The following is a 21,721-nucleotide window of genomic DNA, read 5'->3' on the forward strand; positions in this document are numbered from 1 at the left end:
CCCGGAGGGACTGGTCAAGAATGAACCTGCATTTCTTTTATTAAAAAGCCAGCACCCCGCTCTCTGAACGTCACTGCTTTTGTACACACAAACCTGACGGACTTCACAACTGCACTCTAACTGGGAGAGCTGGCTTGGGATCCTTTCAGAGCTCTGTTAATGCCCCATATCAACTAGTATGAGTCATGATTGCCTTTGAAATCAGATTTTAATCCAGGAAGTGGTACGTATTGTAGGCTATATAGTCATACACTGTTGCCCCTTCTCCCCTCAAAAAAAAGCCTCCAGTACGTTTGCCACAATGATAGACACTTGAGTAGTTCCTTAGCTAGATTAGATAATATAACTGAGGGCAAATGCATCTATTCAGTCTCTTGTGAGATTGACAATTAAAAACTTTCATTATTCTGTCTCAATTTCAGGTGATTTTGCCGTGCTGCTTAAAGCAGGTATGACAGTAAAGCAAGCCATTGTGTACAACCTCCTGTCTGCTATGATGGCTTACGTAGGAATGCTGATAGGCACAGCTGTTGGACAGTATGCCAATAATATCACTTTATGGATCTTCGCAATCACCGCGGGCATGTTCCTTTATGTTGCATTGGTAGATATGGTAAGATTATCATTTTGTATTGCCTTATTCTGCATGTATGAAATCTGTGACTTTAAATAACCCACAGTGTAACTTATTTTTTTGTGTTGCACAAAATAAAGCAAACCACCTACAGGCAACTCTCTAGACATTCGTACCTTGCCATCTCTTAAAAAGTATAGTATAATAAATTCGTGGGGAAAACCTCCAGTGTTTTGCAGTGTCCCACTTGTTTGGGTTTTCATCTGACCAAATCCATTCACTTTCAGGATTGCATGTTAAGATATAAAAACTTCTTTAATACCACTTGCTGCTCTCCCAGTGACAAAGTCACCCTTCTAGGCTATCCTTTGATTTTTGCTGCTTTGTGAGGATGTGTTTGGATACTCTAAGGCAGTCCATGATTGATTTTAAGTGGAGATCAATCCTAAAACTGGTTTCAGAGTAGCAGCCGTGTTAGTCTGTATTCGCAAAAAGAAAAGGAGTACTTGTGGCACCTTAGAGACTAACCAATTTATTTGAGCATGAGCTTTCGTGAGCTACAGCTCATTTCATCGGATGCATACATTTGGTCCCAAACATATCTGTTTGGATGTTTAGAAAAGGTTGTTGGTAAATATGGCTATCAGGTTAATTCGTGACGAATGTCAAATTAAACAAATGTTGCTTCTTTGAGTGATGATTAAGGCTAAGGTTATGTCACGGAAGTCATAGATTCCATGGACCTCCGTGACATTTTCTGCTTCATCCTAGGGCAGTGGGGCCGGAGCTGTCAGCTGGTGGGGGCAGCCCTCAGCTGCACAGGCTCTCTCCCCTTCCCACCACGCCGCAGGGCTCATTCTCTCACATACACCCCTCGGGCTTCAGTCATCCCCTGTCATGCGCCTCCCTTATTTTTAGTAAAAGTCAGGGACAGGCCACCAGCTTCCATAAAATTTTTTTTAATGCGACCTGTCCCTGACTTTTACTTAAAATAACTGTGACAAAATCTTAACTTCAGTGATGATTGATGTGTGTTCCACTTTTGGTGTGGAGTCTTTTGGCCCATGCCTGCACGCTAAGTGCCCTCGCACCTAAGAGCACAAAAGGGTGGAGCAAGGACAACCATCTCTCAGATCTTTATTATTGCACATGGCTGAAAAATGGAACTGCTGTTAGTGTCCTTTACTCTAGAGCACCAGCATAGTGAGTTTGCTCAACTTCTAGCTAGAGCTGACTGTAGGCTAGTTTTAATACCGTATTTTGATGGTTTTGTGGTTTTGGTTATTAAGCTAATTTGTTAGTCAGTCTCTTCCCCCCCTCTCCCCCCCCCCACGCGATTTTTTTGTATTTGTTACCTTGTACCAGGTCTTCATCCTTTATGGCTGAACAAAAATCCCCCTGTTTTAAGTATTGTCCCTTATACAAGATGGCTATATATCTTTTAATGCTGGCCACTCAAAATGTTCATTTTGTTTAGGTGAGGGCACTTCACTAGCCAAATGTTCTATTTGTGGTTCATTTTCAAAACAAACTCAGAGTAAGAGACTCTCACGTAAACTGTTTCTCTGGATAAATCTAAGACCTGCTTCTGATCCAATACACAAGACTGACTCAGATCTGAGCAGTCTTCCTCTAAGAGTGCCCCAGCCACTACCAGTTCCCAGGCTCCAGCCTCTTCATCTCAGTCCACAGAGGTTTCTGTTCCTGAATCCTTGTCTGACTGTGGGTGGGGCCTCATCATTGCTCTTCCAAAGAGCATAAGAATAGATCACTGAATAGGACCTTCTAAGAAAAAAGGGCAGAGATAGCCTTGCTTAGCCTTGTCTTAAGGGTTGCTCAAAGCCTGAATATGAATATGGTTTCCCATGGCACCCTAGTACCCATGTCGGTACCGACGTAAAAACAGCCCACAGCAGTCACCTACACCGATGCTGCAGTATTGTTTTTAAGGAGTTCAGCAACAGTGCTTTCTGTAGCAGTACCAGCTTCATCAGTATCATAGTCATTGACACTGTCTACTCCAGTCCTGAAGATTTCTAATTTATTTTCATCAGTACTGGCTGTATCAACACTGAGCTTTGTGGTACTGAGGGATTTGGTGGTGTCTGAATTTCCCGTGTCCTTTACTATCTTCAGCAGTTAGAATATCAAGCTCTGGCAGGCTGTTGGCACAGATTGTACGTACAACACCCGTGAGGGAGATCCCTAAACAAATCTTAGGGACTCCTACGAGGTCTGCTCCACTTCTACAGCAGGACTATTCATTCTCCATCAGTCTCGAACAAGAGCTGGGAGAGTCTGTTCTTGACAGGGAGTCCAAGGGTGCATGCACAATCAAAACAGGCATAGACATTATAAGGACTGGGGTTTCACCTGGTGTGTACACACACACACGTTTTGTAGACAACATGTCTGTGGCCCTCATTCCTGGTCCTACTAGGCTCCTAGGGCCTTCCTCACTTTAGAAGACCCATCTCCTCTATCCACTCCAGGGTAGGATTCCGCTCCCTTGTTGAGTCTGAGAGTTCAACCGCGTCAGTAACCTCAGGAGTTTCCTGCTCCACCGCCACAACTTCAGAGCCCTGAGAAACATCACTACCCTTCTGAACTTTCTCCAGCTGCCACTTCTTCATCTTCCCCTGATGAGGCTGTAGTGCTGTCTGCTCCATCACATCTAGAGTGCAAGACAGGCCAGGATCTACTCAGAAGAGTGGCCAAAACATTCTGGTAGAAGTTATGTGTGAAAAATCACACAGGTTGTCCTCTTGCACACCAGCTGCAATGTAGACATACTCTAAAAGGGTCTTGAACCTGCTGTTTGTTTCTACAGTTGTTGGGGGAGTGGGAGGGAGCAGGGATATGTGACAGAACTGTGAATATATAGAAGATAATGTCTTCTCTTCCAACAACTCAACTCCCATTTATTTGTGCTCATGAATGAGGAATGTATTTATCTTCTATGGCCACACAGCATTGCATTTTTCCTATATTTTAAATGAAGCGCTAGAATATAGTTTGGAGAATGAGTAGCCTTGAAAGTGGTTATGGATGTGGAATACCAGTGTTGTCTCTTCGTAGAAGTTGATTACAAAACTTGAATTATGGATGCTTCTTCCAGATAGTGCAGATGTGGAAGAGAGAATTGGCAGTAGCAGTTCCCACACAATTCTGTGATTAGGTTTTTGTATTACGTTGTGAACAGAACTCACTCGTAATGTAAATTCATTTCTTCAACAAATCTTGTCTGCTAACATGAATAGGAAGTTTGCGATCTTTCACAGTGTTAGACTGGGACTCTCTTCATTATGCTTCATGACCTAGGACATCCTGTAATAACGCCATAGTATGACTTATTGATAGCTGTTTGGTCAGCTGTCTAGCCTACTGCAGAACTAATTAATGAACGTATTGGTCCAAAAAGTATTTTTTTTAAGAAATTTAAGGTCTCAACGCTTTTTAAAGTCACCAGATGCCTTGTGCTGTCTACTGCTACTAGCAGAGTGTTGTATAAGATGGGTGGGCAATATGCATGTCCAGTTAGAAGCCACAGGCTTGACAACATGTCACATTCTTTCCTGATACTTGTAGTGTATTCAGGTATTAAGAATAACCAATACACAGAAAAGCAGTGCCTACCATCATAAAGAATTTATAAATCGGAATTCCGGATCAGCAAGCTTGATTTCTCTGTGGATTACTTAAGTCTTCTAACTAGAAGACAATTCCTTTATTGTATTTTTCTCCTGCATTATGTATGAAAGTCTCTTCTTGAGGTAAGGAGTTCCTTGGATGAAGGAAAGAATTACATTTATTTTTCCTCATGCTCTTCTTGTGTAGGGATTTGAAATTGCATTATTAAAAAATTATTTCTGTTTGTACACATTGTGGTTGTGCTAGAAAGTGTCCCATTTAATTTCAGAGCTTCCAATGTTAAGTTCGTGATTCTTTTAGATACAAGTGTTCAGTGCTGTTTGGCCTTCATCTCTAATGAGGCAAGTCAAGAAGATCCACATTTTTTTTAATTGCTTACGTGGAATTTCTCTTGAATTGACACAATTACATGTTGTTTCCTATTACTTTTATACTTTAGAGGTATTGATAAATCAATGTAATTAATTAGTCATACATCGCTGTTAAACTTGAGTAACAGCTTTGGATGCACTAATAAAAGTAGATTATGGAATTTTCTGAGAACTCATAAGGGGAAAACTTATCTTTCCTACCAATAAGCTTGCAGTATGGCAAAAAATGTCAGAATTCATTAACTCAATCTGTATAAAATCCTGAATATCAACAATGTATTTATATCAGTTTAATTACTGGAGCAATATACAAAGCATTTTTACACTTCCTTTGTAATAGAGGTGTTTACCTCAGAGAGTGTGTGGGTTTTCTTGAGTAGAATTATTTAACTTTTAACTCAAAGGAACAAAACTCAAAGGAAGTAGGCATGGTTCCTATCCGAAGGGTATGTCTACACAAACTCTTAGGGTGCAGCAAGCTGGGGTGTTTCAAACCACAGTACATTAATGCACACTAGGGAAAATTTAGTGCACATCAGCAGGTCCATACAGACAGTCAGCGTGCAGCATGCTGCACTTATGTCCCAGCTTGCCACACAGTAAGAGTTTGTGTAGACGTGCAGTGAGGAGCTTACATTCAACATAAGCAAGCAACACAGTGGCCAGAACACTGCATTGGAATGCCCAAAGGAGGATGCTGAAGCTTACTAGTCTCTTTTTAAAAGTATAGAATTGGTTGGTGACAACGGTTTTCTAAGATCAAGGTCAAGATCAGGTGGTGTTTTATTGACTACCTGTAGGCATGCTGCTACTCCAGTTGCACTTTATTTAGTTGATGATTTTTCTAACTGAATCTCGGTATTGCTATTACTAAGTACCTTGTTATGAGCTAGACAGTTATTTCACTTCCATCACAATATTTGTAAACTATTGTAAAATGTTTCCTTTTTCAGCTTCCAGAAATGCTTCATGGAGATGGCGATAATGAAGAACATGGATATTGTCCAGTGGGGCAATTCATTCTCCAGAATTTAGGGTTGCTCCTTGGATTTGCTATCATGCTGGTGATTGCACTGTATGAAGATAAAATTGTGTTTGACATCCAGTTTTGACCATTTCCAGAAACTGCTGTGGTTCCAATGTTACTGTATGGCTTTGAGTCTGCACTGTTGTACTGTATGCACATTGCTCAGCGAAAAGGCAGTGGCTTGCACTACTACACGAGTACAGTCTGTTTGTTTCCGCATAGATTAACTTTTGCTGCTTGCTAACTAAAATAAGACGTGGTGCACATACTGTACCTTCCAAACTCAAGTGACAGACCTTAAGTCGGAAATGTTGCATATGAAAAGACAAAGTTGTGTGTGCTGTACGTGAAGCATTGTGCAACTGTTTACAAATCAGCATGCAGCGAAAGACCTAGTCTGTTCTGGAAATGTCTTTTCACGTTACAGTTGAACAGAATCCACAAAACTTTAAAGGTGAAATCCATCCCTCTGCAGTGGGCCTGCACAAGGTCTTTGTGCTGTGTAATTCCCACGTAAGGCTTACATGCCATGTATACCTCATGCTGGCCCTCTGCACAATGGTGGATGTTACCCTCAGACAATTAAATGCTATGCTTAGCACCTGACTGGAAAAACTGTGCTTTTTTAAACTTAAAAAAATCTGTTTCAAACATGTTGATATACACCTTAAACTGCATTTCACCCTTCTAAAGTTTGTGTTTAAGGAGGCAGACTGTTGCAATATGCACAGGCCTGTGTAATGGGCTGCAAAGAGCTCTTTCCATTGAGGATCCGTTTTCCTGATTAAGATTTATTTGACATTAGCTCCTTGCTATTGGTAGGAAGATGAAGTAGAGTTAGTATTAACTTGGGGAAGTCCCTGATGTCAGAAGGTTAATGGGCTATTCCTGATTCTTTGCTTGAGAAGCTAAACATGCTGAATATTGGGCGCCACTTAAAACCTAAACTACTGATAAATTGTGGCTGTGTTTGTGCAAACGCACCTCTAACAAAGGATCCATAATGGAATTTCTCAGTTTTAACCGTTGAATTTATTTTGGGGTTCAAATTTTGTCTCCTTTTTACAGTAATAGCTTCTGAAGTCCAATGTACTGAACCCAGGTACAAAGATTATATTAAAAAAAAAAATAATGCCCTGTATATGTAGTACTGGTGGGTCATTTACAATGCTGTAATATCAGGTCTGAATGTATTACTTCCATGCCCTGGCATCAGAGTTTATAGCACCAGCCATTGCAGGCAATAGACTGTGTGCTAGAAGATTCCCATTTCCAGCATAAAGGAGTTAATATTTTTTAACAAGTGTTAGATCTTAGGTATCTAGGGTATATAAATGCAGCTGTCATTAAATTACCGGTACGTGTGAGTTAGGAGGATAGGGTGAACCATCAAAATCCTTAAACTGATTCTAGCAGGTTACCTTTGCTTACTGCCAAGGTGCTTGTATTGCCAGATGTAAATTAGTTTCTTTTCTCCCCGGCTGTCGTAGTAAAATTGTGAATTTGTGCGATGTACAAGCCCTGTTAATTCTGCAGTCTGACTTGATAATCTAGGACCAATCCTAAGCATGGTGGTGGTCTTCTTTCAACTTGCTGTCCTAGTTTTCATTTTTATGTATGCCAGATAAGCTGTATTTTGCTGCACACTGTCAAGTTTTGTTTCAGTCTGCTTAGCATCAGTGTAGCTGCTAAAATTGCATTGGTTTAACATCTGAGTGAGCCAGTCAGCAGCGTCATTCTGGTTTAAAATTAATCTGTGTTCCTGTTCCTTTTTACTTTTGACCCTTCAGTGTAGTGATATAGTTGTTCCTTTTTCTCAGCCACTCCCTTCCCCCCCAGAACAGTCTGTACATTTTAAAGATATAAGTTGGCTCCTGCCAGTATTTGTTCCTAATGCAGTATCAAGGAACTTGCATATACAGTATTAAGTGTCCATTCTATAAAAGGTGTGGCTTCCTCAGTGAAGACGTCAAAGTCAAGGGTACAATTGTGCAGTCCTTGGTGCACAACACACGCTGAAGTCAGTTGGAATTTTGCACATAAAAACACTAGATCAGACCCTAATTAGCACAGACATCATCTCATTTAATGTTTAGAGTGGATTTTTGTAACAAATATGCTAGGTAAAATGTTCAAAAGCAACTAAATGACTTAGGAGTATAAAGATATGTCTACACTGCTGTTGTGTAGACACTTGCTACAGTGGTGGTTTTTCTTCACTGGTAAATCAAGAGGCAGTGGTTAGGTCACCAGCAGAATTCTTTTGTCAAGCGAGCAGTGTCTATACCTGTGCTTAGACCCGTCTAACTACGTCTCTTATTTCACACCCCTGACCACTGTAGCTAGGTCGAGCTAAGTTTTAGGTGTAGAACAGGCTTTAGGAGCGTAAGTGCCACTGAATTTCAGTGAGACGAAGGTCCAGCTACTCAAAGGTATTTAGGTGCCTAACTCCTATTGAAATCAATGGGAGTTAGGCCCCGATCCTCAAAGGTATCAAGGGGTTTAAGTGCCCAGTTCACATTTGAAAATGGTACTAAGGTACTAACTTTCCAGAAGACCTTTTTGCCACTTGGAAAAACATGGTCATATTAAAAGCATTAGGTATTGCATTTTCCACTAAGAATGGAATTTGTTTCCTTGTTTGCTACTATTTATTGTGATTGTGAAGAGCAATATAACAGCTGTGGCTTCTTCTGTAGGTTTCCACCAGTGTTTAATTTCAAACCAATTCAATGTAGTTTTATGTCAAGTTACAGACTATCTGAATTTCAGTGTACTTGGCTTCAACATTCCATTCTGCTTGAATACAGTCTCATTTAACATGTATTCGTTGGAGGGCATAAATGTTACTTGTATATTACAATGCTGTCACTGTGTGACATCCCATATGAATTTTGATGTAGATAACATTGCACTCAATCAGCAGTGATTATGCTTAGAAAATACTGTAGTAGCTAGATGCAGTGTGAATTTTTTCCATTACAGTTTATAGTTTAAAAATGTGATTATGGTCCTACAAGATACTTGCTGAGCTATAAATCTTTTTTTGTTAAACTAAATCATTTAAATAATTTTTATAAAGCTGGGAATGATCAAATGCTGTTTTGTTCATTGTCAGCAGTGTTGTGTTCATTTTATGTATGTTCCTTATTTATAAGGAGCTTCAGAAAATAAAATTATTCAATGAGCAAACATACTGGTTGGTTTTTATAAAGTTTTATGACACAGCTTTATTTTACATTTTAGTCTTTTTTAAATCTCTTGAAAGGCAGGAGTGTAACGGATTTATTTAAATATTTTGATTTCACTAGACAGTACTATTTAAAAATTGAAATGCATCTTACACAAATGATTCATCTCAAAAATAAGCATCTACAAGTGTCCATGCTAAATTTAGGAATTAAGCTGGCATAATAGTGCCACACCCCGTCCAATCCAGTGTTGTTCCGGTTTATCCGAAGGAAGAATCATTGCTATCACGAAGTTGGTCGAATGTCCTGTTGTGGAGAGGGTTCCTCTTCTCTCACTGGTCTTGTACACTGGAGCAGTGTAACTTGGTCGTTGTGAAATGTCTGACCTCTTGCAAGGCTTTAACCACATCTGTGAAAAGTACAGAATAAACCCTTTACCTGTCTGGATAAAGTTTGTAAGTCTTTACATTGGGTCACAACTCACTAAATACTTCCTAAACTTGTAGTTCACCAGTAACTTGTGCATAATCCAGAAAAGTCCTGAGTGCTCCTTCCCCTCCCCACGAAAAGTCCTCCCCTTAACTTCAGTATGAACTGTGGATGCTCAGTGCTTCTGTTGCATACAAATTGCCTGATCTGCTGCTCAAAATATTTTCAGTTCAATGTATGTAAAATATATATATATATATATATATATATATATATATATATATATATATATAGGTCGCCACACGGCCATGTGGTGACAGCGACTGAGGTAGCTCTGATGGCAAAAGCTTTTACTTAGAGAAAAAAAAAAAGTGTTGTTTTGTACTCCTTTAAAACAGTATTGTGAGAAGCTAAGCCTGCCATGTTAGACTGTCATATGATTAGGTCTGGAGTGAAGAGTAGTCTAACACACACACTGACCGCAGGTACTGTATCATAGAGGATTTTCGGATAAGATTCTGCGAGCTTCTTAGTTTTTCTGTCCCAGCGAGCTCCATCCAGGAACAATCCTCGAATGTAGACCCCTGAATTAAGCAGAAAGTTATAAAAAGATGTTTGGGCACAGAAACCAAAACGTACTAGAAGTCAGTGTGAAATTAGGTCCACTTTTTTTAATCATACACTGTTTAGATCATGCAGGAGGCTTTCGTGCAACTGAATAATACAGAAATCCGTGTGCCAGTTTTTTGACCCAGTATCCCTCAGGTGGTACAAAAGTTGAGACTGTCCATGTCCTCTGAGGGGGGTAGCCTTGCTATGTTGGAGTCCCTAGTAGGAATGGGGCTGACTTTTATGCCTCCTTCCTCATAATCCCTGATTACTTTGCACTCCAGCCACAGCCCTTGACCGTCCCTCCGTGTAGTTTGGCAATCTTCAGTTGGGTATGGTCTTTTTGGTTCCTTATTCTCCATGTTCACTTAATTTCTTAGTAACTATACTGTATCCAACTCTCTGAATGTTGGCTGGCACTTAATAGCTACTCAAAGATAAAACTCAAGCCAGGCAGGGGGCCTGTAACCTAAGCCCCACCACCCAGGGCTGAAGCCCTCATGCTCCAGCCCCAGGTGGTGGGGCTTGGGCTTCAACTTCAGCCCTGGGTCTCAGCAAGTGTAAGCCAGCCCTGGTGACCCCATTAAAACAGAGTCACGACCCATGGCTGGGTTAGTGAAATGTTCTAAATACTGGGGCACAAAACTAAAGTGATAGGGTGAAATGAAGAACAGCAAAATTCAGGATAAATATCACTTGAGATCTGTTAGATAGTGGAAAAGTTTCTTAAGGCCAGTGGTAGATACTGGTAAAGCACTTGACCAGATCCTCATCTGGTGTAAATTGTCATAGCTCCACTGAGGATCTGCCCCAGTTAACATAGGGTATGGAACAATCCTGCTTCAGGAGGTCCACTGACCAGACACTAGATAAGCTGAATGGTCTTGCTGATATTTAATTTGTGATGTTCTACTAGAGTTATTCAAAAGGAATTTTGTTGAATGTTGTCATTTCTATGCCTTTAATGTGCAAGCCTCCACTGTGGCTTATATTTTCCAGGATTCTGTGCATTAAGTGCTTAATGCCTGTTAATGCCAGGAATGTATCTACCTGTAACCCCTAAATAACACTTCTTACACCAGTGTAGGTGGCTAATAAAGTTGGTTTGTTTACCATCTTCAGGAGCATTTTTGTATTCCTTGTCCTCCAGCACTTCATAGTCAAACCCTAGTAGATCAATTGGAATGGTGTATTTTCTGGCATAGTTCTGCTGGGCACCGGTTAAGAAGGCTTGAGTGAAGAAAAATCCTGAAAGCCAAAAGACTGGTGGAGTTCCATGTTCATACCATAGCTACAGCAGAAAAACGAGAGAGAAAAAATGTACCTTGAAATCATTAGGAGGCAAAAAGTAATTTAGGATAGTAGTAAAAGCCATATCACAAAAAGTTGTCTTTTTTTGCAGAAGCCAGTGGGATTTTAGACAGCCAACAAAAACACTGTTTTAACGACCACGTTGTCCAAGATGCCACTGGCTACTGTTCCTCAAGTGGCTTTTAATGTGAGCATTAGTTTAGAATCACATAATCATAAAACATTTTAGTCAGTGTCAAATCACATTTTATGTGAACCAGCAACCTAGAGGGGAAGGCCTCCATAGTTTGTGGCTACTCTCCTCAGCCATCAAATTCCCAAGCAATTTTCTGTAAGTACAGTATTGGGTATTAGAAAGTGAGCATTAAAATGATTTCCTAACTTCAGCAATTCAGTGGAAAGGTCCATCAACAGTATTTTCTTCTTACGCTTTAATAAATGTAACACTGTTATTTATTAAACTTCACTGAATGCTGCAACACCGTGTGTGCCAGGAACAGTTGGCAGTTAAGAGGCCTTTAGAGAATCCACTGTGAGCACCAATATTGCCCATCTGTCAGGCAGGCATTTTAACAGACAGCAGCTATCTTAATGAGGGGTATGGTACATAACAAAGTGTAGTGGTTTATTATATGCACTGATGAGCAGACTGCTGTACACAACCATTGCAAACTAAACTCCTTATACAGTCATTGTGCAAAATACATACTTGTGTGTTTCTATTCTCACATGCCACCGAGAGAAAAATTATATAGCAATCAAGAGCAGATTTGCCTAAACACAGTGTGCTCACCTGTAAGAACTTTAATCTGGTAAGAAAGTCATTCACATAGCTGCCAAGTGGTTTGAGGCTTGGGTAAGATTTATTCATCCACATGCCTGGAATTCTGCCTTTCAAGATGCTACTTACCACTTCTTCTAGTTCAGAGGACATCACCACCAGTCCCTAAAGCAGATGTGGGGAAGGAAACAATTACCCTGCCCTGTCTGCTCAGACACCCCCCCACCCCACCCCCCCAAAAAAAACCCTGTGCTCTTACTCCAACAGCTCTAATTCAAGTTTTAGCCACACCAGACTGAGAGAACCGAAAAGCATAGGGATTGCCATACTGCGTCAGACCAGTGACCAGTAGCAGGTGCTTCAGAGAAAGGTTCAAGACGCCCTTATAGAATAAATAGCCTGTAGGGAAAGATTCTTCCTAGAGTCCTGAAATGTGAGGGTTTATATCCCTTCCAATGCTCTACTGGGTTTGGCAAGCCTTCCTATTGTTATTCTGGATGTTCTCCTTACCAATAGAAATGTCCCCGCCCTTTCTGAATATTCAGAAGTGCCATACCTATGTCTGTGTGACTAAGAATTTCCGTTTTACTCACTTTAACTTCCTTTCAAATTTTTAATGCCTTCTTGACCTTGTATTATGTGAATCCAAGTCCCCACTGCATTACCCCTATGCCTTTCGTTATTTGACATGTATTGATCCTGTCCCTGCTGACTTGTCGCCTATTTAAACTAAGGTTTGAAAAGGGATGCTGATACAGTTGAAAGTTACTATTGCTAAGGGCCCAAGGCAATGCAGGGCTGAGCACCCTCAACTCTCATTTTAGGTCAGAGCACTTAGCAGCTTGTGTGCGGTGCCTCCGTGTTCCTCTGCAACAATCCCAATTGCTGTTACACCCAAAACTAGCTTTAATTTTTCTTGCCACATTCACTAAATATTGATATGTGTTTTTAGACAAGATGTCACGCTTCCCAAACCCTTTGGCTTTCCCTGTGGGATCCTGCAGTGAATTCATACTGACTGGGAGAAATCACATTCATGTCCATGGATAAAGTGACACTGGAACCTAAAATCCCATTTTCAAAAGTAACTTTGGGCCAGATATTCAAAGGTGCCATTGAGCTTTTTCAAAACCACTAACCCGTATGTGCCAAAAGTCTCTTAGGCCCAGCCGTTTCTGCTTGTAGACAGGAACAAAGCTCCTCAGTGCTGCTGCAACTCCACAGCTGCTCAGCACTCTTGCACAAGCTGAAGCCCTCGCCCAAGAAGGCAGTCCAATACCTCTGCCTCCCTTGTGGGGCCTGAGACAACAGGCATGTGGTGAAACCAGATAAATGCAGCTGTGGGTGAGTAGAGCAGGATTGTGAGATGTCCTGGCCTCGTGATAAGGGTACTCAGCTGGGAAGTGGAAAACCTGGGGGTCAAATCCCTGCCCAAATCCCTACAGCCCAGGTCCTAACCACCAAGCTATTGCCTATAATCCAGTGGATTTTTCGCTCTGTTTCTTGTTGAAACTGTTCCGCTTTGTATACATAACTAGTCACTGGGCTAGAGAGACTGACTCTACTACCTGGTGGTTTGGGCAGTGATGTGGGCGATCCATTTTACTTGCCTGCTCTAATTACTTATACAAAGTGAAACAGCTACAACAAGAGGGATTCAGAGACACCCCCTGCCTGGGATTAGAAGGCTCACCTGGAAGGAAGAGATAAGTAAAAGTCCCTGCTCCAAGGCAGGTAGAGCAGGGACTTGCATACAAATCTCCCACATCTTAGGTGAGTCCCCTAACTGCTATGCATTAATTGTGGTGATGGCTCTTGTTTTTGCAAGCAGAGGCTGGCTTTTAGCAGTTAGGGCAGCTGCCCCAAACTCCAGGAATAGGTTCACAGTTCAGACTGGACGACAGCACCCTTCTCGCTTTCTCTCTGCCTCAATATGTTTTACTATTAATACACCATGGAACCGCTGAAACAGGAGAAACTGAGAAAGCCCAACACTTGTCCAGTGATTAGGGCGCTCACCTGAGAGGTGAGAAACCTAAGGTCACATCACTTCTTCAAACAGGGAATCCAATCTGGGTCTTGCACATCCCACTTGAATATCCTAAACTGCTGGTTTAAAGGAACCGTCCCCTTTCATTCTGTGTGAGCTTGTGTGTCTAAGAATGCCTACTAGTTTGGGCCCTGTTGGTCAGGCAGGTATGGAAAAGTCTCATTTGAGCATCCTGTGGGGGTATAAGCGTGAAATAGGTGCCTCATGCTATGTGGCTAGGCACCTAGGAGATAGTAACAGTGAAAACTCAAACTCTTAGGGATTTTATGGTCCTCCATGATTAGGCAGCAGCTGAGCAGGGGTTCTCAGTGTCACCTAAATCTTACTGTAATAACTTCCACTTCAGCTACGTCCACCTAAATCCTATTTTCAGAAGAGACCTAGATGCTTAAGTTGCTTAGGACCAGTAAAAAAAATTACCCCAGAGCTATAACCTGCTAACACAGAAGGCGAGTATGGCTTCTCCGCACTATGCAGGACAGTATTTTGCTCATCCATTGTACATACAGACAATTGTGTGATACAAATGTATTACATCCATTTGGCACCTGGACTGTTGAACAGTCGATAATATAGGAACTGTCATAGTGCATCAGACAGATGGCTCCATCCTGCAACTGAAGGTGATGGCGCAACAGTTCACAGGATTTAGCCCCTAATAATTTGCTTTTTTAATATTTGGTGCGGTGTACCTTGATTGCTTTCTGGATGTTAACACAGGAGTCTCTTATTGTCTGCAGTAACTTGTTAAATCGACCCATCTCTTGGACAAGTACAGTGTTCATGCTCTGTGTATAGGTGGTCGGATATCTCCTCATTGCAGCCTCAATGCTGAAGTCTGAGGGAAGTTTGCTCAGGATGTCACCTGCTACTTCATTAACAATTTCATCTGTTGATTTTGCACCAGCACCTGAGGCTCGAGACTATAAACAGCCAAAGGTTAAAAATGAGGTCTCTTTATACATACCAGTAAATATTTAAACACAGAAACTAATTAAATCAGTATTGTTAAAAATATTCTTATTGCTCAAAAAAACATCTTGGGATGAAAGAATCACGCAGTGCAATGACCAAACTGGAGATTTCCCCATTTGTAAGTGTAGCATATGTGACACCTTCAAAACGCTTAGTCCAAAGGACCAATATCCTGCCCATTAAGTATGTTTAGGCAATGACCATTCTGATGACCTACTCGTTCTATATCAGTGGCAAAGTGGGTTTTCATTCAGCATTTTCGTGTGTTTGGAATTACTCTAGAATTTGCCTGATCACAAACTCTAACATCACAATTCTCACCCAGGATTGTTGATAGTCATGAAAGATCAAGCCTAAATGTGTCAAGAAGTGAATGGGCAGGGAGATTAAAAGACAGATCTTGCTCCCATTCAAGTCAACATGCCCAGTGACTTCAATGAAAACAGAGGGAGCCTCGCACTCCTCCTCCCCCAGGTGATTCACTCCAGTCTGTGATCTTACACAGGTGATAAATGAACATGCTGCAAATGTTTTGTGAATGAATAAACATGGGACTTGCTGATGTAAACATGAAGATTTTTCTATGCACTAAGTAAGGAAACTGTATAAGTATGAGGCCAGGCCAGAGTTCACATAGAACAGAGCACAGCACATGTGGGTAGTCAGAACAGAACCATTTACAAATATTTTCATTTCAATTCCTCCCCCAACTGTACACATTAGGATGCTGACAAATGAACATACGAATGGCTAGACTGGGTCAGACCAAAGGTTCATCTAGCCCAGTAGCCTATCTTCCGCCAGTGGCCAATGCCAAGTGCCCCAAAGGGACTGAACAGAACAGGTCATCATCAAGTGATCCAGACCCTGTCGCTCATTCACAACTTCTGGCAAGCAGAGGCTATGGACAGATTGTCATTTAATAGGATGTTTTGCAGTGTCTTCATGAGAAAGTAGCTCTTTGATGCTGCGAAGATAGCAACAGCCATCGTCCTGTGAGTAAAGTCATGCATATGCTTAAATCTATGAAAAATTGGGGCCCAAATTAGTAATTCTTCTCCTCCTATAAGAACAAAATGAAAATAACCTACAGCTTTAATAATGAGTGTTAGGGGACTGATTATTACATTAGAATACCAAGAACAAACGTTCGTTAGGAATGTTCAGCTCAGCTAGTGCTCTGAGTGCTCTCGCCTTCAATCCTTTGCATTTCAAAAAAATAATTCTTTGTAACATCAATTCACAAAATTATGAAACAAGATTAACTCAGTATCTTCCAGAAAATGAAGCACCAGAAGAACAGTGAGTTTTGTAATCACTGTGGGGACACAGAGAAATGATATGAAACTTCCTGGAACACTTTTAAATACAGCACAGCCGAACAGTAAACTTAAGTAACGTGTACAGTAGGTAGGTAGTATCTTTAATGTACTGACGAATTGACATAATGGTCATTTACATACCTGAGTAAGAAGAATGTTATCAAATAGCAGCTGAGTTTCTGACTGATCTTTGGTAATATCAGCATTAGCATTCATCCCAAAAATCTCTGGGGAAGGGTTCAACGGAAGGGTCTTTGTATAGTCGATGTAGCTTTGGTACTTAAAAGATTAGTGACAGGAGGTTAAAAAGGCTCTCCAGTCTATGCCAGTTGCAGCTCAAAGAAAACACCCCTACATGCCTCTAAAGTGATCAGTACAGTTCAAACAACAAACCAAAAACCCCAACAAAACAAGCAGTATCTCCTCGCTGTCCAGCCGTCCTGAGCAAATAGATCATCTAGTGCCAGATTTACCAAATGCAATGGGCATCAATTTAGGAGAAGAATTTTATTCTAATTAGTTTCTTGTACCATGCCCATCATCATGAAAGCTGAGCACCTCAGGCTCTGAGGTAGTGGCAGGATTCTATCTCAGTGCAGGTTTGGTGTTTTAAAAGTGCTAGTGTAAACAGGACAACGGCCCAGCTTTTTCTGAGATATTTCTGCACCTAGTGGAATTTTTCAAAAGCATCTAAGAGCCTAACACTCATAGAAAATTCCACTAGCCATCTAAATACCTTAAAAAATCTATCCTTAATTCTTATGAATTCAGTGTTTTGATATCGCAGCAATAAGCACCTTAGAAATATCACAAATTAGATACCAGACCCTGAAGTTACATTGCGGACGATATTTTCCACATTTTACAGAAGTGGAAACTAAAGGGCTTGTCTACACCAACATTTAGTTCATGGCAAAGTGGGGTTGGGGGGAGGGGAAGGGGGTGTGACTTCACCCTGCACTAGCTTGCCATGCCTTAACTATCCATGTGGCCTCTGCTGCTGTGCATTAAATGTTCACTTTGGTCTATGGCTCAGTTCATTTATTTTAAAATACTTACATCTCCTTCAGGCGGGGCAAAATAAAGACCACTGTTATCAAACTTATATTCTAAGTCCGTAACAATTTCAGAATTGTAGAATTTGTTTAAAATGCTACGGAGTGTGCGCCGATCCCAATCATCAGTAACTCTGCCACCATAATTGCATTCTCCAGTCATATAGCGTATGGCATCATACGGCAGCTCCTGAAACATAAAACCAAGGGGCTACCTGCATAACTGCTTAACATTTGTCAGCATAGCTGTGCTTGAGCTTTTGTATTTTATTTGAAAGATTTACAAAATTCTCACTTTAAATATTATTCCGTGGCTGATATTTTAAGCTTCTCCACCAAAATTCCCCCCTTTCTCAGCCATTAGGCCAAATTCTGCTCCCCACTGTATGCAACTGATGTTATTCAAAGGCAGAATTTGGCCTGTGTACTTATAACACAGCTTAAGTTACCCAATAATGGTTGGGTAAAAGATAATAACTATGCTTTGTCAGTATCCACCCAATATACACTGGGTATGGCACCTTTTTGTACAGCATAGTAAGACTAGACCAAGTGATGCAATTAAAATAATCTATTAGTACTTTTGTTATAGTGGATCATATTAAAGAAATTCTATATTAAAAATCACAAATAAGTTTGATTCCCCATAGTTTAAATTCCAGGGTATTACTAATTAAGAGGTCTCTTGGTTTTTGGTCTCTTATTTTTACTGTTTCTCTCCCTCTCTGTGTGAAACTTGCAAGCTGCTAATTGTGTTAGTACATTCTAAGACAGAGTCTGTTCTCAAAGCAATACTTTGTAACAACAACTACTGACACAGAGAGGGACTCAAAGCAATACTTTGTAACAACAGAAAAAGCACCCAGAGACTCCCCGCCCTTTTGTTGTATTCATCTCGCTTTGTTAACAATTGTGATTAAAATAGAGATAGAGCATGTATGTGGATGGATGCTTGGTGTGGATAATAAATGAATGATCAGGGAGGTGCCAGCCTAAGAATCCAGGTTCCAGAGTAACAGCCGTGTTAGTCTGTATTCGCAAAAAGAAAAGGAGTACTTGCGGCACCTTAGAGACTAACCAATTTATTTGAGCATAAGCTTTCGTGAGCTACAGCTCACTTCATTGGATCTCCTCCAGTTCTTTGGCCCTTGCCTCCATTTCTTTGACCCTTGCCTCCATAGCTCTCCTGTGAGCAGCCGCTTGGTGTTGTTCTGCCTCTTTCGCTGCCTCCCTTTCTTTTTCCTTCTCCTCCTTCTTCAGCCGCATGAGTTCTATCTGTCTTTCATGTTCCCTTTGTTTTTCCTCAGCCTGAAATCTGGCTAATTCCAGCTTTTGTCGAGCCGTGGATTTTGTCATTCTAACCTCTCTGTTTTTAACTAACTTTACACCCGAGGTTTAGAAATAAACAAACAAAACTTGGCTGTAAAATATTGCTGTGCTGGAATAGAATACCTATTCTCTGATAGTGATTGTCAGCCTACAGAAAAAGACAATTCCCTTGTCTCTGCTCTGGGCCCAAATCAAAGCAAAAAACCTCGAACTACTTGGAAACCTGCTTACCAGCAGCCTTCCTTTCCAAAGGAAAAATTTTTTTTCTTTTTAAAATCTGTATTTCTAGTTCAAAAAATCTCAACTGGATCTCAAAATGATTTCAGGTTAATCCCACCATGCATCCGATGAAGTGAGCTGTAGCTCACGAAAGCTTATGCTCAAATAAATTGGTTAGTCTCTAAGGTGCCGCAAGTACTCCTTTTCTTCTTCCTAAGAATCCAGTGTCCATCGGCTGAAGAAGGCGTCAAGTGGAAACAACCAGAGGACCCCCGGAGGGCAGACTGGAATCCACCCAACAGCCTCAAGGATGGGAGAACCAAGAACAAGATAACATCTGGCAGCACAGAGCCATCAGGAATGTGCCATCTGCTGATTGATTCAGCAACAGCCTGATGAAGCAATTCCCATAGACTGACATAGGAAGAAATTCCTATAAAAATGGACTCTAGAACCTGAGAACTCTAGGGTCTGATTCTGCAAACCAACTTCCAGGACATCAGATGAGCATCTGACAAGGCCCTGCTCCCTCCTCGTGGCGTGGCAGGAGGAACTCTAAGGCTGGTAACTATGATAACAACCTTGCAGAACCTTGCCTTGTATGTGTGTATGAATGAATGTGTGAATAAATATGAAATTGAATGGAATGTTATAGCTATAACTAACTGCTTACTATGATTCTTTCTGTATTCACAATAAATGGGGCATTTTGCCTTATTCCCTTTAATAAGATCCTGCTGGTTTTTATTTTATTGGTATAACACTTTGGCACTTAATCCTGCTAGATTTTGATACAGAGGGTTTTTTTGTGTAAACATTTTTCTCTTCCTTATGCTTTTACACTTGGATATTAAACCAACAATTACTGGGGGCGGGGAGAAGTAGGGGGGGGCGAAATGTGTGAAAAAGAGTTTTCTTGATTTCTTATTGTAATTTCAAGTCACAGCTTTCTGTAAACTTTCACTTCTGTCAAAATGTGAGGTTGGAAATTTAAATAGACTCAAATCTACTGAGAATAACCTGAAATCAATGAATGCATTTCACTTCAAAACATTTACAGCCAACTAGTCAGATAGATGTTCACTGTGGTCAGTATCTGGACCCAGTATCTGGGAATCGTTCATGGTTCAGCAGTCAAAGCACTGAGTCACCCAACTGAATTCTCCTATAGGAATAAGAAAACTCAAGTGTTTCATTTATAATACATATGAAACTAACATATAGGCAAGAGTGATCGTAGCCTTTTGCAAACTTTTTAGCTATGCAAACTAAGTCAACCTTTTCAGAGAGTCATCCATACTTTTTTTCAGCACAGTGTCACAAGTCAAGTCCCTCATCCCATTTTATCCACCTGCCTTTTAACTGCCCAGGTAGAAGCTGACTGAGATAGTCATTTGGGCTAATTTTAACAACAGCCAACTTTACTTAAATACATACAACGTGTCATACAGAAGTTTAAAAACATCTTCCTTCTACACATAGGAACATAAACCAGTTCCAGCCTGGCACAGAGGGAAGGGATTTTATTCCAAGTATTTTCTGGTTCAAAAAAATATGTAGAATGGAGATCAGTATTAGATCTCATACTTCTAACCACTGTTATGAAACCACAGGGGTACTTGTGGCACTTTAGAGACTAACAAATTTATTTGAGCATAAGCTTTCGTGGGCTAAAATCCACTTCATAGGATGCATGCAGTGGAAAAGACAGTAGGAAGATTTTATATACACAGAGAACATGAAACAATGGGTGTTACCATACACACTGTAAGAAGAGTGATCAGGTAAGGTGAGCTATTACCAGCAGGAGAGAAAAAAAAACCTTTTGTAGTGATAATGAAGATAGGCCATTTCCAGCAGTTGACAAGAATGTGTGAGGAACAGTAGGGAGGGAAAAACATGGGGAAATAGTTTTACTTTGTTAAATGACACATCCACTCCCAGTCTTTATTCAAGCCTAATTTAATGGTGTCCAGGTTGCAAATTAATTCCAGTTCTGCAGTCACACACACCCCAAGCGATGTAGCCTTCAACAACCTAACACAGTGTCTATGTCAGCAGGAGACGCTCTCCCACCGACTTACCTTCCATCTCTCAGGGAGGTGGAGTACTGAAGTTGATGGGAGAGCCCCAAGAGTAGTTATCAATGGTTCACTGTCAAATCAGAAGGGTTATATAGCAGAGTCCTGCAAGGGTCAGTCATGGGTCCAGTATTATTCAATATTTTCATTAATGGCTTGGATAATGGAGTAGAGAGAATGCTTATAAAATTTGCAGATGACACCAAGCTGGGAGGGGTTGCAAACACTTTGGAGGATAGGATGAGAATTCAAAATGACCCTTGAGAAATTGATAATTGTTCTGAATTCAACAAGATGAAATTCAATAGAGACAAATGCAAAGAAGCTCACTTAGGAAGGAAAAATCAAATGCACTCACAACTACAAAATGGGGAATAACTGGGTAGGTGGTAGTATTGCTGAAAAAGATCTGGGGGTTAGAGCAGATCAGAAATTGAATACGAGTCAACAATCTGTTGCAGTTGCAAAAAAAGGCTAATATCATTCTGGGATATATTAACAGGAGTGTTATATGGAAGACACAGGAGATAACTGTCTCATTCTAGTAGGCACTAGTGAGGCCTCTGCTGGAGAATTTTGTCCAATTCTGGGCACCATGCTTTAGGAAAGATGTGGACAAACTGGAGAGAGTCCAGAGAAAAGCAACTGAAATGATAAAAGGTTTAGCAAACTTGACCTGTGGGGAAAGGCTAAAAAAAACTTAGCATATCTGAAGACTGTTATCAGGTCCAGTCTTCCCTTCTCAA

The 21,721-nt window shown here is 40.8% G+C and overlaps 2 protein-coding genes across 8 annotated transcripts in view; one reads left to right on the plus strand and one right to left on the minus strand.

Moving 5' to 3' along the window:
- The window catches only part of SLC39A10 (solute carrier family 39 member 10), a 77,875-nt gene extending 69,060 nt beyond the window's left edge, over positions 1–8,815 (plus strand). For 5 of the 7 annotated variants that reach the window (XM_037913202.2, XM_037913205.2, XM_043525901.1 and 2 more), the window contains 2 exons: positions 423–613; positions 5,550–8,815. In XM_037913202.2, the coding sequence (XP_037769130.1) occupies positions 423–613; positions 5,550–5,708 (350 nt within the window). In that variant the 3' untranslated portion in view covers positions 5,709–8,815. The other 2 variants (XM_037913206.2, XM_043525902.1) reach the window with 1 other exon arrangement.
- A 10-nt stretch (positions 8,816–8,825) lies between these two features.
- Positions 8,826–21,721, minus strand: part of DNAH7 (dynein axonemal heavy chain 7) — a 287,995-nt gene continuing 275,099 nt past the window's right edge. Inside the window, exons 58-64 of the mRNA XM_037913207.2 lie at positions 17,351–17,536; positions 16,433–16,570; positions 14,687–14,917; positions 11,957–12,109; positions 10,966–11,143; positions 9,724–9,827; positions 8,826–9,223 (exon numbers count right to left, since the gene is read on the minus strand). Of these exons, the coding sequence (XP_037769135.1) occupies positions 9,017–9,223; positions 9,724–9,827; positions 10,966–11,143; positions 11,957–12,109; positions 14,687–14,917; positions 16,433–16,570; positions 17,351–17,536 (1,197 nt within the window). The 3' untranslated portion in view covers positions 8,826–9,016. The remainder of the gene's footprint in view (positions 9,224–9,723; positions 9,828–10,965; positions 11,144–11,956; positions 12,110–14,686; positions 14,918–16,432; positions 16,571–17,350; positions 17,537–21,721) is intronic.

Source organism: Chelonia mydas, chromosome 11 (genome assembly GCF_015237465.2).
Source record: "Chelonia mydas isolate rCheMyd1 chromosome 11, rCheMyd1.pri.v2, whole genome shotgun sequence".
Classification (NCBI taxonomy): Eukaryota; Metazoa; Chordata; order Testudines; family Cheloniidae; genus Chelonia; species Chelonia mydas.